At 36.1% G+C, this 18,930-nt stretch overlaps 4 protein-coding genes and 1 long non-coding RNA gene across 5 annotated transcripts; 1 reads left to right on the plus strand and 4 right to left on the minus strand.

Moving 5' to 3' along the window:
* Nucleotides 1-17: 17 nt before the first annotated feature.
* On the minus strand, nucleotides 18-8,023 carry LOC106437793 (myosin-10-like). Its single transcript, XM_048775109.1, has 32 exons — nucleotides 7,756-8,023; nucleotides 7,560-7,661; nucleotides 7,264-7,321; nucleotides 7,076-7,177; nucleotides 6,939-6,976; nucleotides 6,731-6,857; nucleotides 6,486-6,656; nucleotides 6,278-6,409; nucleotides 6,061-6,170; nucleotides 5,898-5,958; nucleotides 5,521-5,698; nucleotides 5,027-5,439; nucleotides 4,821-4,919; nucleotides 4,523-4,735; nucleotides 4,290-4,433; nucleotides 4,043-4,192; nucleotides 3,789-3,953; nucleotides 3,500-3,702; nucleotides 3,243-3,357; nucleotides 3,128-3,148; nucleotides 2,975-3,052; nucleotides 2,715-2,885; nucleotides 2,478-2,630; nucleotides 2,188-2,364; nucleotides 1,575-1,880; nucleotides 1,425-1,495; nucleotides 1,247-1,343; nucleotides 1,115-1,171; nucleotides 949-1,005; nucleotides 757-837; nucleotides 581-657; nucleotides 18-485 (listed from the first exon to the last, which is right to left on the minus strand). Exons 1-32 carry the CDS (start codon nucleotides 7,923-7,925, stop codon nucleotides 371-373), a joined length of 4,212 nt encoding a protein of 1,403 aa, XP_048631066.1. The 5' UTR covers nucleotides 7,926-8,023; the 3' UTR covers nucleotides 18-370.
* Nucleotides 7,973-10,017, minus strand: LOC125591284 (myosin-10-like). Its single transcript, XM_048765208.1, has 8 exons — nucleotides 9,958-10,017; nucleotides 9,720-9,830; nucleotides 9,484-9,627; nucleotides 9,243-9,388; nucleotides 8,990-9,146; nucleotides 8,838-8,896; nucleotides 8,585-8,744; nucleotides 7,973-8,342 (listed from the first exon to the last, which is right to left on the minus strand). Exons 1-8 carry the CDS (start codon nucleotides 10,015-10,017, stop codon nucleotides 8,166-8,168), a joined length of 1,014 nt encoding a protein of 337 aa, XP_048621165.1. The 3' UTR covers nucleotides 7,973-8,165.
* Nucleotides 10,018-10,593: 576 nt separating this feature from the next.
* Nucleotides 10,594-12,324, plus strand: LOC106437791 (haloacid dehalogenase-like hydrolase domain-containing protein At2g33255). Its single transcript, XM_013878766.3, has 5 exons — nucleotides 10,594-10,997; nucleotides 11,300-11,342; nucleotides 11,448-11,508; nucleotides 11,664-11,798; nucleotides 11,987-12,324. The coding sequence occupies exons 1-5, from the start codon at nucleotides 10,661-10,663 to the stop codon at nucleotides 12,149-12,151; spliced, it is 741 nt and encodes a 246-aa protein (XP_013734220.2). The 5' UTR covers nucleotides 10,594-10,660; the 3' UTR covers nucleotides 12,152-12,324.
* Nucleotides 12,325-12,440: 116 nt separating this feature from the next.
* LOC106437792 (auxin-responsive protein IAA13-like) lies at nucleotides 12,441-14,143 on the minus strand. The gene is made up of 4 exons (XM_013878767.3): nucleotides 13,650-14,143; nucleotides 13,010-13,417; nucleotides 12,850-12,911; nucleotides 12,441-12,772 (listed from the first exon to the last, which is right to left on the minus strand). Exons 1-4 carry the CDS (start codon nucleotides 13,868-13,870, stop codon nucleotides 12,723-12,725), a joined length of 741 nt encoding a protein of 246 aa, XP_013734221.2. The 5' UTR covers nucleotides 13,871-14,143; the 3' UTR covers nucleotides 12,441-12,722.
* A 1,790-nt stretch (nucleotides 14,144-15,933) lies between these two features.
* On the minus strand, nucleotides 15,934-18,030 carry LOC106437794. Its single transcript, XR_002663524.2, has 4 exons — nucleotides 17,497-18,030; nucleotides 16,901-17,228; nucleotides 16,570-16,681; nucleotides 15,934-16,486 (listed from the first exon to the last, which is right to left on the minus strand). It is a non-coding gene; the product is annotated as an uncharacterized LOC106437794 (long non-coding RNA).
* Nucleotides 18,031-18,930: the final 900 nt, after the last annotated feature.

Here is an 18,930-nt window from a genome sequence, read left to right on the forward strand (position 1 = left end):
TCCTTACAACCAAAAAATGCAAAATCATACAAATTTAAAAATATGGTAATGCCAATATTGTGTGTGAACCCAGTAAGGGTCTCTATCAATATTTCTCCAATAACAAAAGGTTAAAAAACCGATTACAAAAAAAATAGTTGTACATAGAGATGTTTCTTGCCACACAAGTAAAATATTGTCTGCTTTAACCTAACCTCCCTGAAGAGAATGAACACGTAAGAATCAAATCAGGAGAGACGTAAGTTCAAGATGCCCTCTGAAACCCCTATTGACGAAACTTGTAGGATTCTACATAGCGTAAATCTATGCGAGGGAGTAAACGAATACTGTACAATTTCAGTTGTCAGATGAAGAACGGACCAAATAGGTCTCAGTCCTTTAGAAAGTGGAAGTTAGGGTTATCAGCGAGTTCGATCGCTGCCTTTACATTGGTAAATTCCTTTTCTTGCATGCAGTTGGAGATCTCATCTGCTGCAAAGGGGATGCTGAGTTTCACAAAAACAATTTCATGAGGTGTTATGGTGGTGAATAATGTCTGAATAACTGCGAGAAATTTACAAGTCGTTAATATTTTTAGTACCTGGAATCATTGTCTAACGAGAACGAACGGCTGTCTTCATCTTCATCTGTGATTAGTAGTTTCAAGTTGGAAACCACCTGCATTGAAAGAAAACATAAATTAGATAATGAAATGATATATTGAGATTTGGAAAAATGTATTATGGCATATTCGACAGATGTGAAGAGGAAACATACGTCTGGCGATACGTTCTGATCCTTGTCGTCATCAATTTTGCAGAGGGTACATATTCTATACAGTTGCTGAGTACTAAGAGCCTGAGAGATTAAAGAAAGAGATAGATAGAGAGATCAGAATAGGGTGTGAGTATTAGCATTCTCCAAGCACCTTTCCTTTTCTATTTATCTTGGAAAGGAGAGAGTAGTTACCGGACAGAGGTTAGTGGTAAGATCATCATATGTAATCGTGGACTTTTGTTCTGTAACCTGGAAGAGGAATCAGTTGATATATTCAGGACAGAGAAAGAAGAGAGAGAGTGGTGTACTGTAAATTTAAGTTTTCTGTAAATTTGGTTCTTAAAAAGAAAAGACAGACCAGGATCCCCACGGCTTGTCTTGTGTGTTTGAGTTCATCCCATGAAGACCCTACAAACTGCATTCAGGAAACTTCAGTTGCAATCAAAAGACTGAGCTGTTTGGTTACTAAGATAGGCAAATGAACTTTTACCTCTTCAGTTGCTAGGCTACACCATGCCTCTAGTTCATTTAAGAAAGCATTCACCCTTTTGCCCATGTTGAATGTACAGCATTCTTGTTGCATGAGGCTGCATTAGTTTATGTTACATCTTTCAGATCAATATTTGATGGGTGGTTTATACAAGGTTGATGAGGGGAGTGTAGTTTACCTGTTAAAGACTTGAACGTTGATGCCTTGGAATGTTTGGCTGAATATCTTCTGAGCAAGAAACAGAGGAACCTGTAACAAGAAATTTTCTCAGAGAGGACATTTAAGTAGCTACTGTTAAAATTACCCTCGAATAAAGAAGACTTCTTACGTAGTTTTTCTGCAATGTGCCGAGAAGCCGGTTCAATAGATCTATGATGCCTTGCCAAGTTTCCTCTGGTGCATTCTCTGCTGATGGTTTTGCCGGTGTATTCTCTTCAGATATCTTTGCATGTGGGTCCTCCTCTTCAGACGGCTTTTCTGGTGAACTACCTTCAGGCAGCTTTTCTGGTGGAATCTTATCTTCAGATGGCTTTGCTGGTGAGTTCTGCTCAGATGACTTTGCTGGTGAGTTCTGTTCAGATGACTGAGCTGGTAAGTCATCTGAAGAGGGCTCATTTGATGAATCTTTCAGTCCCTGAGGCATGAGTTGAGAACTAACAAGTGAGATGACCATATCTTGCAATGATTCATGATCTTAAGATGAAGTTTTGGTTTTTTGCACACATATTAAAAATTTTACTTTTTTCTTAAAATGCCACTGAAAATATAATTTCAAACAAAATTTTCAATTATAAACAAAATTGGCTCCATAGTTTTTGATAAAATGAAAGTTACTTAGATACATGAAAAACATCATCTATTGTGAAACAATAACAATCACCTAAAACAGCGTCTATATTGAAACGAAAGGAGTATGATTTTTTTTTCTTATATGGGTTTACCTGAATGCATGACAAAAGCACGGGCTCTAATTCTCTCTTCACATTCTCTTGCACTATTCCATATATCGTTTCAACGTAAGCTGTGAGCTGCTGCTTGAAAAGCAAAGCCGGAACTTTAGCATCTACTTGTTGCACTACGTCTCCTGAAAGGCTTCCCGAAGAGGGTGAACGGAAACCCTGAGACATAGCCAGTCATGCCCCAACAAGATACGTTAAAACTTTTTAAGCTAGAGATTTTATGACCATTTTCAACATGCTATTCTTGGAGACAATGAATAATATGTTGTTACCTGTGTCATCCTACCAAAAAATGAAGTCGGCTGAGGAGGTAACCTCGGACTTGCACTGCTTGTGCTATGGTTTTTCAAGCTTCTTTGAAGCAAGAACAGTAGCGTAGATGTGTTTGTTAGCCAATAGGTCAAATGATCATTGTCTTCCGGATTCTAGCAAAGGGACATAAAAGAAGAAACATGATGTGCGAACCATGAATGCTACAAAGCGATACTAATATGTAAACTTTAGGTTACCTCAATAGCAGAACCAAAAACAGGAACCATACGATCAAAGATACTGGTCTTCTCTGCTTCGAATACTTTCCAGTGTATGAGACATTTGTATATTGTGAACGCCGCAACAGGCTTCCCATGGCTGAATCCGACCTTTTGTGAAACAAACTTGATAAGGACGTCAACGTATTCCTGCATCATCAAAAACATAACATAACTACTTAACCAATGCTTAAGAGGTATCTCACATTGTTAGTTTTTGTTTCCGTTAGGCACATTACATGGGGTTGTCGTTCAATCCGAGATCGCCTGAAAGAAATTGTCCCAAACCTTCTTGATGGTATAGGAGCCAATGATGCCTGTAAGAAATAGCAAAGATGATTAAAAGTGTATGTAATAACAGTTCATCCAACTTTTAAGTTTGGACCACTTACATGATGTCCGTTCTCCATTGGCTTTCAAGAGGTACATGAATAGGAAGAGGTCAAGACTTTTCTTGAAGAAAATTTATATAAAGAATATATGAGACATTGCATAGAGGGAGTTTACCGGAGGTCCTGTAAATGACATCTGAGAAGACATTTTCCGGGAAGCTGAATGAGCTAGTGCTTGCTGCCGGAGAATCTTGTCTTCTGTCTCCATGTCAGAGACCTTTTCCTCAAGCCTAAAGATAAGAAGTAAATAAGTAATGCATATATGTAGTAACTTGATTAAGAATGGTAACTCAATGGAGCGTCACCTCGAAGTTGAATTAATCTAATACGAATTATGTTGAATAAATTATGAGAGGATGTAGATAGACAAACCTTTGCATGGATGTTTTTAACTCGATTAGTTTTGTCTCTGCCTCTACAACCTGCTGAAGCCTCTCTTCGCAAAGTTTACTTGCTTCCTCATACTTATTCTCTGTGTCTACAACCTTCTGAAGCCTCTCTTCACAAAGTCTACTTGCTTCCTCATACTTCTTCTCTGTTTCAACTATTTTCTTTTCCAACAAATCTACCAGATCCTGTGGAATTTTCAATAAATTTTAAGGGAGACATTACCCACACAAACTTGTAATGGTGAAAGGATACATTGTCTGAAAAAACTTACAAATAGTTCTTTGTTTTCAGCAGCAAGTTTTTTGGTAATTTCATTATCAATATCCTCTGTTGAACTCTCTTCTTTAATCATGTGTGTACCCTCCTCCTTTTGCTCGTTTGATGAATCACTCCCATCTTTTTTGTTATTTTCCTTCTCTAACGAACTCACCAGTGCCTGAAAAAGTGTCATACATCAGACCAACGATAAAAACAATCATGAAAACATTAAAAATAAGCATGATTAGAGAATTTGCAAAGCTTTACCTTGAGACGTTCATTCTCAGCTGCAAGATCACTGACAATCTCATAATCAGATGAAGCACTCTCCTTCAACTGCTCTGTGATGTTTGAGCTTGTTTCGTCGTGTTTTCGGTCTAAGGCATCTATTTTCTCCTCCAATGAACTGACCAACGCCTAATAAATGGTGTGTGCTTAATGAGATATATAGATTATCCAGAGAAAAAAAATTAAATAAAAATTGTGTTTCAGAATCAATATCAAGAAAGCCTACCTTTAGTTGTTGATTTTCAGCTTCGAGTTTGATGATTACATCATTGTCAATGACGGGAACCTCCTGTTTTTCACTTTGCTTACCTGTTTCTTCATAGTTGGTCTCGGATTCATCAGTTTTCCTTTGTAATGAGCTCACCAACTCCTATGAAGTTATAAGGACACAAAATCATACTACTATAATTTTAATGTTATGTAACTTTCAACCACAATATAAAATCTTTATGGCCTTACCTTGAGATTTTCATTTTCTGCGGCAAGATCATGCGTCATCTCAAGATCCTTAGCAAGTTCTTCAAATTCTAATTGCATGTCCTGTAAAGCGGACTGCAACTTCAAGATCTCTTCGCTTTTGGTTTCTTGAGTTTCCCCCAGCTGAAGTTTCATATCATTTAAAGCTGCTTTCAACTCTTCCACTTCTTGATTCTTGGCTTCCTCAAGTTCCATCTGCATAAGTAGCCAGATCAGATGCCTCATATCATGGTTTAAGAAAATAAAACATTCCGTGTGAAAAGTCATGTGTGACATGTACCCTCGTCTGTTTCTCAAGCTCTAAGATTGAAGTGAGCTCTTTTAATTCCTTCTCCAACTTAGTATTAGTTTCTTGGAGGGCTCCTGTTTCCTTAGCAGCCTGGAATACAAAGAAATATTATGACGTAGGCACATAGCTGCATGCATATGATCCAGTGAAGTTGTTGACAATCATAAGTTTCATGGAAGGTAAAGAAAGAATGTCACCATTTTAAGCTTCCGCAATTCTCGGCGTGCAACTTTTACTCTCCAGCCACACTGAGTGGTAATAGCTGCTTTCTTCATTCTTAAATACCGACGACGACACAGACATCTTCTGATTTGACTCTGTGGAATAAGTAACTTTTGCATGTTATTGATAATCAAAAAGAATGAAAAATTATTTGTCATAAAAAATGAGGTTTTAAAACTTGCTTGAATAATAATTGCCGCATGTCTCTTCTTCCTGTACTGAAGTTCAACTCGAGCAGCCATTGCACGCAACTCAGTCTGAATATAAACAGCTGAAATACACAAATTTTTATAGGCTGTTTGACATATATACGTCCGCGCCTGCTTCTGAATTCTCAGAGAAGCTGCTTCTCTTCTCATGGACTCAAACTGAAGCCGCGCCATGCGCCCTGTAGTCATATGGGAGAAAGAAGCCTAATGAGACATGAAAAACTATGAAGCTAAAAAATCTTCCCCACAAAATGTATTACCTCTACAAAAGGCTTGGATATCTCTTGAAGCAGACTGCAACATCATATATTTTTTACGAGACTGATAAGTTAGGACTTTCCTCTGTATGATCCTCGCTGAATGGCCAAGAGCTTCAGATCGGTGAGCATCCAGTTCTGCCATCTGACCTGCCCTAAGAAACACCTTTGTCTTCCCTATCTGTGATTTTAAAGATAAATTTAGTGACATAATTCATCAAATTTTGGCATGTCAACAAGAAGAAAAGCTCATCAGATAAGAGTCTTGTTAAGTGTGACAATGAAAGATATCCGAAAGTGGAAATGGCAGTACCTTTTATATTTTTTTTTTTGTCACAATAAAAAATCAAAGAAGTGTGAGATAAGAATATGAAACGCACCTGAAAACCTTTTAGCTCCACTTTTGCTAGTAGCTTTTTGCAAGCTTCAACTTCGTCAAAGCTTTAAACAGATGCAGAAAAGTGTTTTATATGAGTCTAAACCTTAAATTTCATTTGCATTATTTAAGAGATTAATTGCAAAAGTTAGTAATGGTGAATCTACCTTTTGTTTGTAGCCTCCGGGAACAAAATTCTGAACCTAGTTAAAAATTCACTGAAAGGCTTTCTAGTAGGGTATCCAGCACAGCTAATCCTAATGGCTTCCAAGACCCCCTGAGCTCAGAAAAGGATGTTTAAGAACACCATGTTGAGGTCAAAATTTTGTTGCAATTGCAAAAATAAAATTAAAGCATGAGATTCTCTGAGAACATTTAGCTTACCCCACACCTAAGTTGATGCAGAACGTTAATGTTCTCAAAAATCTCTGGCTTAAGAACGTTATTTGGTTTAACACAACGTATGTAGTGTGGCTCTGTGGTGTTCAACGTCTCGAGCAAAGATTGTAGTTGTTGCTGTATTTTAGAGCATAGTGAGAATCATGGTATAATGTATAAGAAGAATTTGTTGAACTTAACATCATCTTCAAACCTTGAATTGAGAGCCTATTGATGAGAACTTTGATGAGTTGGATGATTCCAATCGCAGTTTTGGAAACAAAGATGAGACAAAGGAACAATCTGAAGAGTTCATGAGGGCTTGATGTTCTCTAACAACGTAATCTTTGTTCTTGTCCAAAAACAGTTCAGTCTGATAAGTAACCTGAAATTAAACAAGAATACAGTCATCACATCAAGACAAAAACATTTATAAGCATACGCTTGTGAGGCACTAACATCACCAGCATAATGGCAGATGGTGAAGTCTGTACGAGCCAACTTTGGTTTGGTGAAACGCTTGTGGCCATTAAATGTCTGGTATAGCTTTTGCGCAAGTGTATCATGTGTTGATTTTGGAAACATACTGTAGAGGCAGGCAAACACAAACTCAGACACATATTGAAGTAGACAAAAAAAAAAACTAGATGACGTTTTGATACATTACCAAGCCTCATCGATAAGGGCAATAATGCCACCAGGTTTCTGATCATGAAACAATTGTTGTTAGAAACTGAAAGTCAACATATCTATACTAGGAAACAGATCATAGGTTCCAACACTACTCCTTGTGCTACTACTTACTTTTTCTATAAGGTCAAGAACATCTTGATTATCAATGAACTCTATGTAACTCCAGTCAATTTCTTCTTTAGTATACTCTTCTTGCTCCATTTTGAACACATGCTGTAAAAGATAGGAACACATGCATGAATATGGATCAACGTAAAATCTGATCAATCAATGATCTGAGAAGAGCACCAATCTCCAACCTGGTTGAAATGCTGTTGCAGCTTCTCGTTTGTCAGGTTTATACAAAACTGTTCAAAGCTACAAAATGTTTGTGAAAGTCAACATTGGAATTTAACAAAAGCATGATTACTGCTATAAGTTGAACCACAGAAGGAACGATCAATAGTGTGAAGATTTTACTATTGTCAGAAACTACAAGAAAATCTTAAGTAACTTGAAAGCTAAGGTATTCATTCAGAAAGCGTATTTAGTTAAGAATCAAATCACAAAAGGATATTTAACATTTGATGAATATAAGAGCATACCGGTTAAGCACCTGTTTGTCTTAAAACTCTCGAATCCATATATATCCAGGACTCCAATAATGTATTCTGAACTTGGGTCTTGTCCAATGGAGTTATTGATCTTAGTCACAAGCCTGAGAGAATTAAATTTGTTAACCTTTTAGCAACTTAAATCTAAAGAATGATGACGTTAATCCCTTCGAAATGAGTGCATTATTGTAAACCTACCAATCAAACAGTTTAGAATAGACAATCTTGGCAAGAGCATCTCTGCTTAGAGCTGCACTACCAGGGTCAAGCGACTTTGTAATGCTTTCACCACGAGTCACCATCACTCTTTTGCATAAGGAGTCTTCTAGAGCTTTCTCATCACACCTATACCAAGAGATATCAATCATAATTCTAACTCCTATAGAAAATAAATATGTTATTCAAGAACACAGAATATTGAAGAATGTACATGAAAAGCTCTGCAGCCACTTTCAGATGGAACCGAGATTTATCGTCCTTAGGCTCTGCAGCATCTGCTTCTTCTCCCTTTTCAAACTCAATGTTTCCTAGATGAAGGATAGCAGCAACTGTCCGGAAGATTGCATCCTTCAAAAGTAAAATGTAAGAAGAGTTTTCCTCATTACTGATCATGTAAAATGACCACCAAAACGTACCTGTTCTTCAGAACTAATCCCAACAACCTCCATAGCTTTCCTCGTAGCTAGATATTCCTTGGCATCATCAAGTGCACTCAACGAATAGCAGTTCGATTGATTTAAGTAGTGAAACGTGCTTGGTTCCCCTAACTTGTACCGCTCAATTTCCTGAAAAACTCAAGCATTAGACATGCAGAACTTTCACATGTGCTACCTAATGTACACATGGCCGGTCCTAGGCAAAGCTGAATGAAACATTTGCATATGGCTCCCAGAATTTTTGAAGAAAATTACATAAAAATAAGCTCCCAAATTTATATAAAAAAAAATTAATAAAATATTTACTAAATCGCCTACAACCAAATCTCAGGGCCGGATCTGAATGTAGGCATGGAAGGGACCATAGTTACCTGTTCTGGCGCAGCGCAAAGCATGTAAAAGCAATGATAGTTTCTTTCAGGATCAGAAACTTGGCAAACTCTTGACCTCTCAAGCAAATATGTTCTAATAGCAGCTCCTGAGATTCTTCCCATATGGTTGAATTGAATCTCCACAAATTTACCAAAGCGACTGCAATATGAGATTCTCCAATATATGTCAAGTTGTGGCTTCAACAAAATAACAAGAAGAGGAAAAATCAAGAAATTTTAAAGACATTCCCACCTTGAATTATTGTTTTTGACGGTTTTTGCATTACCAAAAGCTTCCAAAACTGGATTTGACTGCAAAACAGAAACATAAACCGAGAAGAGTAAGGAGACATCTCTAGAGTGTATCTTTTAATAAGAATGTAGATAGATAGTGTAATTATCTACCTCCAAAACTTGCTGTTCTACGGAGCGTCCTTCAGTTTGAGCTTTTCCACCCATGAATGCAAGATACTGCATGAGCATCTTTGTGCTCTCTGTCTTCCCAGCACCGCTTTCTCCACTCACCAAGATCGCCTGGCTTACTCCCTCGTTGATCATTTTTCTGAATTTTAATGATTGTTATTTGTGAGTCCCAAAAAAAAAAAAACTGCTAGTGATAGTTAAAAAAGTTTCATCTACAAAAAAAAAAGAAGATAACCTGTATGCAGAATCAGCAACAGCAAAAGGATGTGGGCTTAAGTCGCCAAAGTCAGAGCCTTTATATTGTTCCATTATATCATTTCCGTAAAGGTGTGGTAGTCTTTTAAAGGGATTCACAGCTATCAGTATATTCCCTGTGTATGTCTGTAAAAACATTTCAAGAACCAATTAGTCTACGTTGTGAATGATAGTAAGCTAGTGTAATGAATGAAAGAAAAATCCTAAGGTTAGATGCTTACATATATTTCATTTGCATTGTACCGGGCCTTTAGATTGAGAAGAACCCCTGGTTCATGCAGATAGGCAAGCTTGGTCATGTCGTCGACACCAAGTTCAGGAAACTCAGGGTCCTTGGGGTAGACAGCATTTGCCTTTGCCACAACCTATATAAAAAAAAATATGAGGACTTTATGTTCACCACCTATCATCATGTAGCTTAAGAGCCAAGCAAAGGGTCCTTGGGATAATAACTAACCGTCTTGGTTTGGCAGTTAACTTTGACATCATCATCGTTAGCTTCGACAACTTCTCCATCTATCCAGGCATCATCTGTGTCTTCTACCCAGACGAGCGACCCCAAAGCAGCCTGATCAAAAAGGTAAGAACATGATCAACACGAATAAAAAATCGCAATGCAGATTTTAATAAGACAGTCTCTTAATTATTACCATTATTACGTCCAAATCTGGTTAGATTTCCAACGGGAAAAAAACATTAGAGATAATCCCTGAGAACCCAATCAGAAGGTGTTTCCCGGGAAATTTCTCCACCATCGATCCAATTAATGTTGAATCAGATACAAAATATATTTATCACGAACGTTTCTCTTTCTCTCTCTCGAAGCTTCAGAATCTTGGGAGACGTAAAAAAAAAAGCTACATTCACGTTTGAAGCCGAGATATCACCAACAATATCAGAGACCAGTCTCCTTCAGCTTAACCAAAAAGAAAATATGCCCTGGAAAGCTGCAGATTCTCGCAGAAAACTAATAAACTTTCTCGCGTTTTCTCTCCTGTTATTTGGTTTTTCCCTTATTTGATAATGCTTCGTTTCGTCCCTCTCCCTGGAAAGAGAGAGAGAGCAGCGAATCCACGTAAGCGTGTCATGCAAGTCATTTCGCTTTTTTGATTCCTAAAATTACTCTTATTAACCAAACCGGATTTCAATTTCCAACATTCGCGAAAACCAATCCGGTTCGATCTCAATGGAGAAGGTAATGACAACGTCGCGCATGTTCAGTGATGGGAGCAGAATAGAGGATCTCTTCCGCGTCATCGCCTCTCCTTAAAACGAACTATTTCATGATTTCAATTAAACCGAACCGGATTGGTTAAAAATAGATTTAAGAAGAAAAGAAAAAAACAGATTAATTATGAACCGTATAAAAAAACGTATGTGCCTCGATGACAGTTAACCATGACTTTCCTCTTATCAAGAGCATTTGTTTCTCTCACTCTCAGACCTTCTTCTTCTTCGATCTCCATGGCGAATCTCACCACCAACGCCAAATCTCGCCTCAGAGGCGTCGTGTTCGACATGGACGGAACTCTAACAGTCCCAGTCATCGATTTCGCCGCAATGTACAGGTCCGTCTTAGGTGAAGACGAGTACAAGCGCATCAAGGCGGAGAGCCCTACCGGAATCGACATTCTTCACCACATCGAGTCGTGGAGCGCCGATAAACAGCAGAAGGCGTATGAAACCATCGCCGATTTCGAGAAACAGGGAATCGATAAGCTCCAAATCATGCCCGGTACGGTTTACAATTGGTTAAAGATTGAGACTTTGGTAGTGTTGCAATTGATAAAGATCGAAACTTCAAAGAAAGGAACATTTTTTTTTGGATCTTGATGAAGACTTTCTGGTCTATGGAGTTTTGAGCTTTCATTGTCTTACTAAATCATATGTTATATCTTTTTGAGAAGTAGTTTGAAAATTATTCATTGTGTTTCATATGTTATGAAAGTAGTTTCTCTTTGGTTTGAGTGCTAGTACTGTGTTTCTTTGGTGGTTAGAAGTTTGATTATCTTATAATATGGCGAAGTTGTGTTCCAGGGGCTGCTGAGCTATGTGGCTTTCTTGATTCCAAAAAGATAAAGTATGCTTTCAGATTCTTACTTTGTGTTAACCTTTAGCTTAATGTTAAGAATGCAATAAAACTCAGTGGTAAGAAGATAATCAACTCGTTGTTTCAATTTTGTAGGAGGGGGCTGATTACACGCAATGTTAAGAAGGCCATTGACATCTTCCACCAACGTTTTGAGGTTAAGCATTCTTACGATCTCAGATCTAAACACATTTTTTTTGTCAAATCTGTCTTACAAGCTAAGCTGCCTGCCTGATTGGTTTTGCTGAGTCACTTTGTTTATCGGAAAGAAAGAGATCAGAGGCGTACTCTAATTACTTTTCATTGTATTAGGTTATCTTTACTCCGGCACTAGGCAGAGAGTTTCGTCCGTATAAACCAAACCCTGACCCTCTGCTGCACATATGTTCTACATGGGACATCCCACCTAACGAAGTCATGATGGTTGGTGACAGCTTAAAAGATGATGTGAGTGGTGGCACATGATATGATAAAAATCTGTATGTATAACAAATCCTTTAAGCAATGCATGAGAGAAGCTTATAGACGGACTCTTCGTATGCAATTGTTTAAAGATTTGATATGTGGAAGGGATTGCCTACCCACTCTCAGTCTATTTATTTCGTGTAAGTGATCTTCTTCACTTGATTCTGCAGATAGCATGTGGGAAAGGAGCTGGAGCCTTCACATGCTTGCTAGATGAAACCGGAAGGTATGGACCAGATGATTTTTCTGTCACCGGACTGCATCCTGATTTTAAGGTTGATTCACTGTCCAAAATTCAGAAAATATTGGAGACAAACTTCGACTTGAGCCCATAGCTTTCTTATTTTCCAAGGTTATGTCTTGTAGTCTCAGTGACCAAAGTATTCTTCTACTTAGCACAAAGGCTGTAGTTTGCAGCAGAATCACTATTGTAAGAGAGATACTGGCATTACACAGTTTTCTATCTGTTCAGGATAGCCATAAATATTAAATGACTATTCACTCGCCAGCTTATGTTTTATGGTGCATATGTTAAGTTTTTAACCATTTGATGATATAGAGAGAGACTTGTTTCTTGGATCAATCAGTGCAAACTCATGATAAAACAGAAGTTTTTGTTACAAAAACCACAAAAACGATATTAGATAAGCTTCAAATATTTACAGTGTGGTAAAAGAAATAAAGAGCATTCTCTTCCATAGTATATGATGAAATCGCAACAGAAAGAAAAAAAAGACAGCAACCAAAAAAGAAAACCCTAAAAAACCATAAGAAGAACCAAGAAGCATACACAAACTCGATAAGACCAATGTAGCTTCTGTTTCTTCCTTATACTTGCTTCACAAGTAACACAGACTTGCAAAAACCCCACAAAAAAACTGTAATAACGTAATGTGGAAAAGAGAGCTAAACAGGTTTGTTTCTTTGCCTCTCCTTCGGATCTTGATGTCTTACAGCTGCATTTACCAAAATGTTTTAGTCCAAGATTGTAATCAAAACAATAAGAGAAATCAAGACGAGATAGTCTACATACCAAGTCCATTAGCTTCAGAGGTTTTCATCACTCGAAGCCTTTTCACCGACGTGATGAACATTCTAACATAGATACCAAACAAAAAAACAATAAAGATCAGTATAAAACATTCATCAGAGTATAAGAGATGATAAACTCATGGGTTTTAGATCTTTTTTACCTCCATGGGACATCACCAACAAGCATCCAATCACCGTCCTTATCTTCATAAGTAAGTACAAACTCGGCAGATCCATCCAAAAGCCTCAACGGTTTGGTGAACTGACCCGTTAGCCCGATAGTACCTGGACTAGAGCGAAAGAACATATCTTCCAGTGTCTGCGCCAAATTCTCGTAAGAAGAATGAGCATTCAAATCAACTTTTCTTCCTATAGCAACTCCATCCATGTTCACCTTAATAAACCCAACTTGCACTTTTCCATTCACTTTCTTTGTAACATCTTTAGTCTCATCATCTTTGGCTTTCTTCTTACCATCTTCTTCTTCTTCCTTAGCTGACTTTGTGGCTTGGTTATTAACCAAACTGTTCATCCTGTGAGATCCAATAGGTGGCCATCCCACAACTTGACTGCTAACACACAAAGTAAAATCATGAATAAATATTCAACTTTTTCAAGACTCTTCATATCAAAACAGAGCCTTTCTTACTACACAAGTTAATTGGGGTTCACATAAGGCATAGAGAATAAACACTTTTTCAAAGATTATTCTATCAAATTTTTCTCAATTTCTGTTTCCTCTGAAGCCAAAAAGCTAAGAAAGGAATAAGCTTTTTTTTTTCTTGACTTAAAAAGACGAACCTTGAGCGAGGAGGAGATGCACCAGCGTGAGAAGCAGAGTCGGCAGCTCGTTTAGAGCCAACTGAAGGAAAATCTTTTGCAGTCAAAAGCCTCCCACGCTCTCCCCACGCGCCGCCACCACCTGGTTTAACAATCTTGGACGCCGTTCCACCGCCAAGACTCAGCCCTAGTCCCAGTTCTAGCTCACTCTCAGCTTTCCCCATCTCAAGCTCAGTAATCATTTTAGAAAACCCACTAAATAAGAGTTCAAAGAATCCAAAACTAAATACAAAAGAGAGAGAGTGTTTTGGAAGTTAAGGACTTAGAAACACCTGGGAGTGCAAATTCAGGAGGAGATAAGGAAACAGACAAACAGAAAGAGACAGAGAGAGGATTTTAAGGGTTTCTTGAAATCTATCTTTAGATTTCAAGAATTGGGGGAGAAGAAAAGGATTAGGTGGTGGAGAGGGTGATGAGAAACGGGACCCATATGTCTGGTAGTGACCATACCAACAACAATACCATTCTTTCTTCGATGTCCTTTTCTACTTTATTATCTTACTAGGGGAGGTCCGCGCTACGCGCGGGATTTGATGAATCGATTTTTATAAAAGATATAATTTTGTGTAAATTTTCTTTTATGTTAAGTTGAGTGTGCGTATGACTATGTTATCTACACCAAATTTCAATCATATAACTTAAAATTATCGAATTCTTAGTATTTTTCTGTTTTAATCATGAATTGTAAGTTTTTATAGTGTTTTAAGTTTTATAACACTACAAAATACATAAATCAATCGGATTCAATAAAAAGAGAATGAGATCGAGTTTTCTAATACTATTGCATCTTTCCTATGAGAGTTTGTAAAATAGTGGAGAATGTGATTTTTATTTAAAGGAACTCTTTCTAAAAATTATTATAGTTGTTTTGTAGAATGTTAGTAATTGATATTTAACAATTGTTGTTGGTTTTTCTTGGCCTTTGTTTGTTTCTTTTGTGTGATATTTTTTGGTTATATTTACTTATATATTATGTATTTATCATACTAATAAGTTTATTAATAAGAAAAAAATGAAAAACTAAGAAAGAAAAAGAAAAAGTAAAAATGCGATAAATGTATTATTTTAAATGGACAAACAGAGTACAACTTCTTGTATCTGAGAATGGAAAACATTTAAAATAAAATATTGTCTCTCGACATGTAGAGCATTTTATGTTCATTTGGATCCAGTCAATTATGCTTTGCTGATGATAGATATGGTTACGTTGCAATGAATTTTTAACCTCGTCTCTTACAATCTTGTCAATGCATATAATGCAAAGTTCATCTTGAACTTACTCCGCCGGTGAAGGTGCTCTTCTTTCAGCATGAATGTGTGGTGTATCTATGTCAAAAATCAATTCTGTGAATTGCTTGGGGATTGAAATCTGTTAGATATAGTATAATGTGTACACTTTTTCCTCCCTAATTGGTGAGTGGTGAAATAGAGGTGTAGATATATGCGGATGCTGATTCTGCGATGTTAGTGGAGGAGTTAATGCTTATGTCATGGTACGTGAGCACATGATGTCTATGGTTGTATCAATAAGATATCCAAGAGCAGTAGTAGAGAATTTGATCTTAATGAATATATTGGTTTGATATTTGTATTTCGGCGATTTATATTGATGGTGAGATCTATTAATTCAGTATATACTCTTATAATTCATTTATATTAAAATAATTCATTTTTCGTTGATCAAGATTCAAATTCACTTTTGTTGGAGTTAACTAAATTTTTAAACACGATTATTGCGATTATTAATAAAGTTGTATTCTATTTTTATCATATCGGTATAGATATTCTAATATGTTTGTTTTAGTATAAGTTATCTAATTTCATTTCTGTTATTATTTGTTTTTTTATCGGGATGGTTTACTTTTTTTTTTGTTGGACTATGCAAGTATATAATTTTTTTTTTCATTTTAGTATTAAAATCATGATTGAGCTGTTTATTTTAGTTTTTTTTAAATGTACATGAAATTAAATGCAATAAGCTTATATTTTCTGTACAATACTTAGAAAATATATACTAATTTTACCATTAAAATTTTTTAATATAATTTTCTATAATGCTTAATCTATTTTCAATTATTTGTAACAATAATTTAATTATTTTTATAACAACATTCACTACTTTTTTCTTGTAAGTTATATATGTTATTAATTAAATTTTCTAAAACAATACTGATTAAATTTTAGAAAAATAATTTTAAACCTTATAAAACATATTTTCTACACACATAATGATAAATATCTTAAATCGTTAAAAACATATTCATGTATTAGTATATAATAGAAAGAACATTGTTTGTAAATCGTTTTTGGAACGTGTATTTTACTTGGTTCTAGTTTGCTTATCCATTAGATAAACAACTGTAACCTCAATATCTTAAATGTGAAGCAAGTTAAGCTATTTAGAGTCTGGTTTGCTTATTCATTAGATAAACAAATGTAACCACAATATCTTAAATGTGAAGCAAGTTAAGTTACTGACTCTAAACTCTGACTCGTGCAGAAACAACTCTCATGTAGCCACTGAATCATGAAAAGAGCACTGCGCAAGTTTGAGCAACAAAGGCTTTAGCTCTGGCTTCTCCTAGAAACATAGGAGGGTGTTCACTTGATAGTCAACAACTGTAGAAAGCCTTCAGCTAGTGTTGTCTTCATGTTCTTCCTAATACCATGTTAGAGCTTTTTCCATTTTTCAATCCTACTTTTAGGCATCTTTAGCTGGGCCACCTTTATTCCCTTTGCCACCACCAGCTTGGCCTTTGTCTTAACCACCTCTTACAAAACCTCCATGTTGGTTTGGGCTGCCACTAAGTATGATATAATTAAATTGATAAAAAATCGCCTCTACGTTGATACGAAAGAGAGCTCAGTCAATAACACTTACATTGGTAGGCGTCTCACATAAGGGGCTGCATCACTTCCTAGTCTTCCTCCCCTGCCTCTAACTCCTTGTTAGCAATAACCGGTGGCTTGTTTAAGTCCTTTAAGTGTAATCACTAATCATCAAAAGAATCAATTCTCAAACTCAAGTATTCTCTTGTCATATAACAAACAATGCATGGATGTCTATGGCTTTTTATAATACTAAATATAGTACATGTCTTGTAGACTAACCATAACCAGAGTAATCATAACTAAAAGAATAACCAAAACACACATTACAACAATGACACCAAATCAAAATTTTAGAAATTATGAGGGTTAATAAAAATTACCTTCACATCAACGGAAACCACTTCAACACCCATCAGCTCTCCTCCTTTCTTCACATTTCTAGCCTCTGAAAAACACAGAAGTCGTGTACCCACTGTCTCTTTACAACTTCCTGTCTCAAAGTCGGGGAGGTGAATGTTGGTGACAGTCATCTTCTTGACGTTTTTGTCTTGAAGGATTTGTAACACGAAGAACTTGCAAAGGGGGCTGTAAATTTACCAAAACTCTTCGATAAGCATTATATATATATATATATATGTGGTATCCGCTTGGTGGAGGAGATGAGCCAGGGTCATGGTGGACGTTCACGGTGGATAGCATCAGGGTCGACTGCAGAACGAAAAAATATAAAAAAACATTAAAAAGATGATAGGAATAATCTCAAGTAGGTAAATTAAGGATTTTTTTACCAATTTTTTTATATATAATTCTGAGTTTTACACTGAATTTTGCTTTTTAAAACAAATAATCAATAATTTGTAACAAATAATCAATAATTTGTAACACCAGAATTAACTTAGTATCAAGGAGTATATCTAAACCCATAAAAGAAGTTGCAAGGGTTTTTAAGGATGATGTTCACTGGATGAAGGCTTACCTTTTTATAGCTGGAGATCCAACAGCCGTAGAGAGGGAAGATGCATTGAATGAGAAATCATGGTTGGAGTGGGTTGAAGGAGTTAAGAATGTCGTTAACTGCAGTCTGCAATAAATAAATGCTTCTCATAACGGTCAGAGGAGATGAAACTCAGACGAAACATCAGAAACGGAGCTCACGCTCGACCTAGAGATTCTTTATGCAAGTGCGTCTCATAGAACCCTACCAGAACTCAATTGGCAGTTTACATAAGCAGAAATAGAAGAAAACGGTGAACCCTAGATATAACCAAAACTCACAGCTTATATAATTAAAGTAAACTCACAGAAACATTACAATAGATAGTAAATCAGAAATCATACGAACTTATCGAGATGAAGTCAATCATATTCAATAAAAAACATAACCATCAAAATACAATCATGCTTCAGGGATAAGAGAACAAATAATTCAAAACCTTGAATAAAAACCACAGACTGATGAAACCCACAAACACAGAACCCTTGTATAAGAATTGGTTTTTGATAAGCACACAAACACATAACCCTTCTCTAAAAATCAGTTTCTGATGAACCCACAAACACAAATACAGATCTGATGAATGAACTAAACCTTGAACGACAACAGAAATTAGAAGAAGAAGTCAGAAACGGACCTTCCTAAGCAGGAGAAGTTGAGAGAGTCGGAGAAGAAAAGATGAGACGTCGACTTGTGGATTCTGGAAGAAGATGCATTTGAAAATCAATATGGGTTGGGCTTTTGTGTTTAAACAGCTAAAACAGCAACCTGCAAAGCCCACTCTTTTAATAATGAAACGATGTGTTTTGGTTAAAGCAGACACCTGTCACGTCCAGGGAGTTCTATTTGATGACGTGTCTTTCTAAAAAGAGAGTCATGCTCTTCTTTATATTATTAGATTTTACTCTTTATTTTATTATTACATTTTTTTTTTAATTTTTCTTTCCGACATCATCAAACTTGTCGTGCTCTCTTTTGTTTACAAATGAAAAAAAAAAAAACAGAACATATTTTTAAAATTATATATCAAAAAACAGTTGTTTGTGTTGTTATTTAATTTGTGGAAAGCTTTTGTTTAAACATTACTCTTTCTTTTTCTATTTTTGTAAGAATTTGTATTCGTTGTAATGATTGCAATATAGATTTTATTTGTATTCACATAGACAGAACTGCTGAATATATATGAAAGTATATGACTAGCCAGTTCTGAAAAAGTTGAATTATGATCAATATTGCCATATATAAAGAAAGATATTGGAGACACCACTGTTAAAATGTTATTGGAATGACTAATCATTTTTTCAAATATTGAGACTTATCTTGTAGAATATGTTTCCATCACTTAATGTTATCATCGATCGTTTGAGCTTAGATTTTTATGCTATGCATATCGATATATGTATTTAATGATGTTTT

The sequence above is a fragment of the Brassica napus genome, chromosome A3 (assembly GCF_020379485.1).
Source record: "Brassica napus cultivar Da-Ae chromosome A3, Da-Ae, whole genome shotgun sequence".
Lineage (NCBI taxonomy): Eukaryota > Viridiplantae > Streptophyta > Magnoliopsida > Brassicales > Brassicaceae > Brassica > Brassica napus.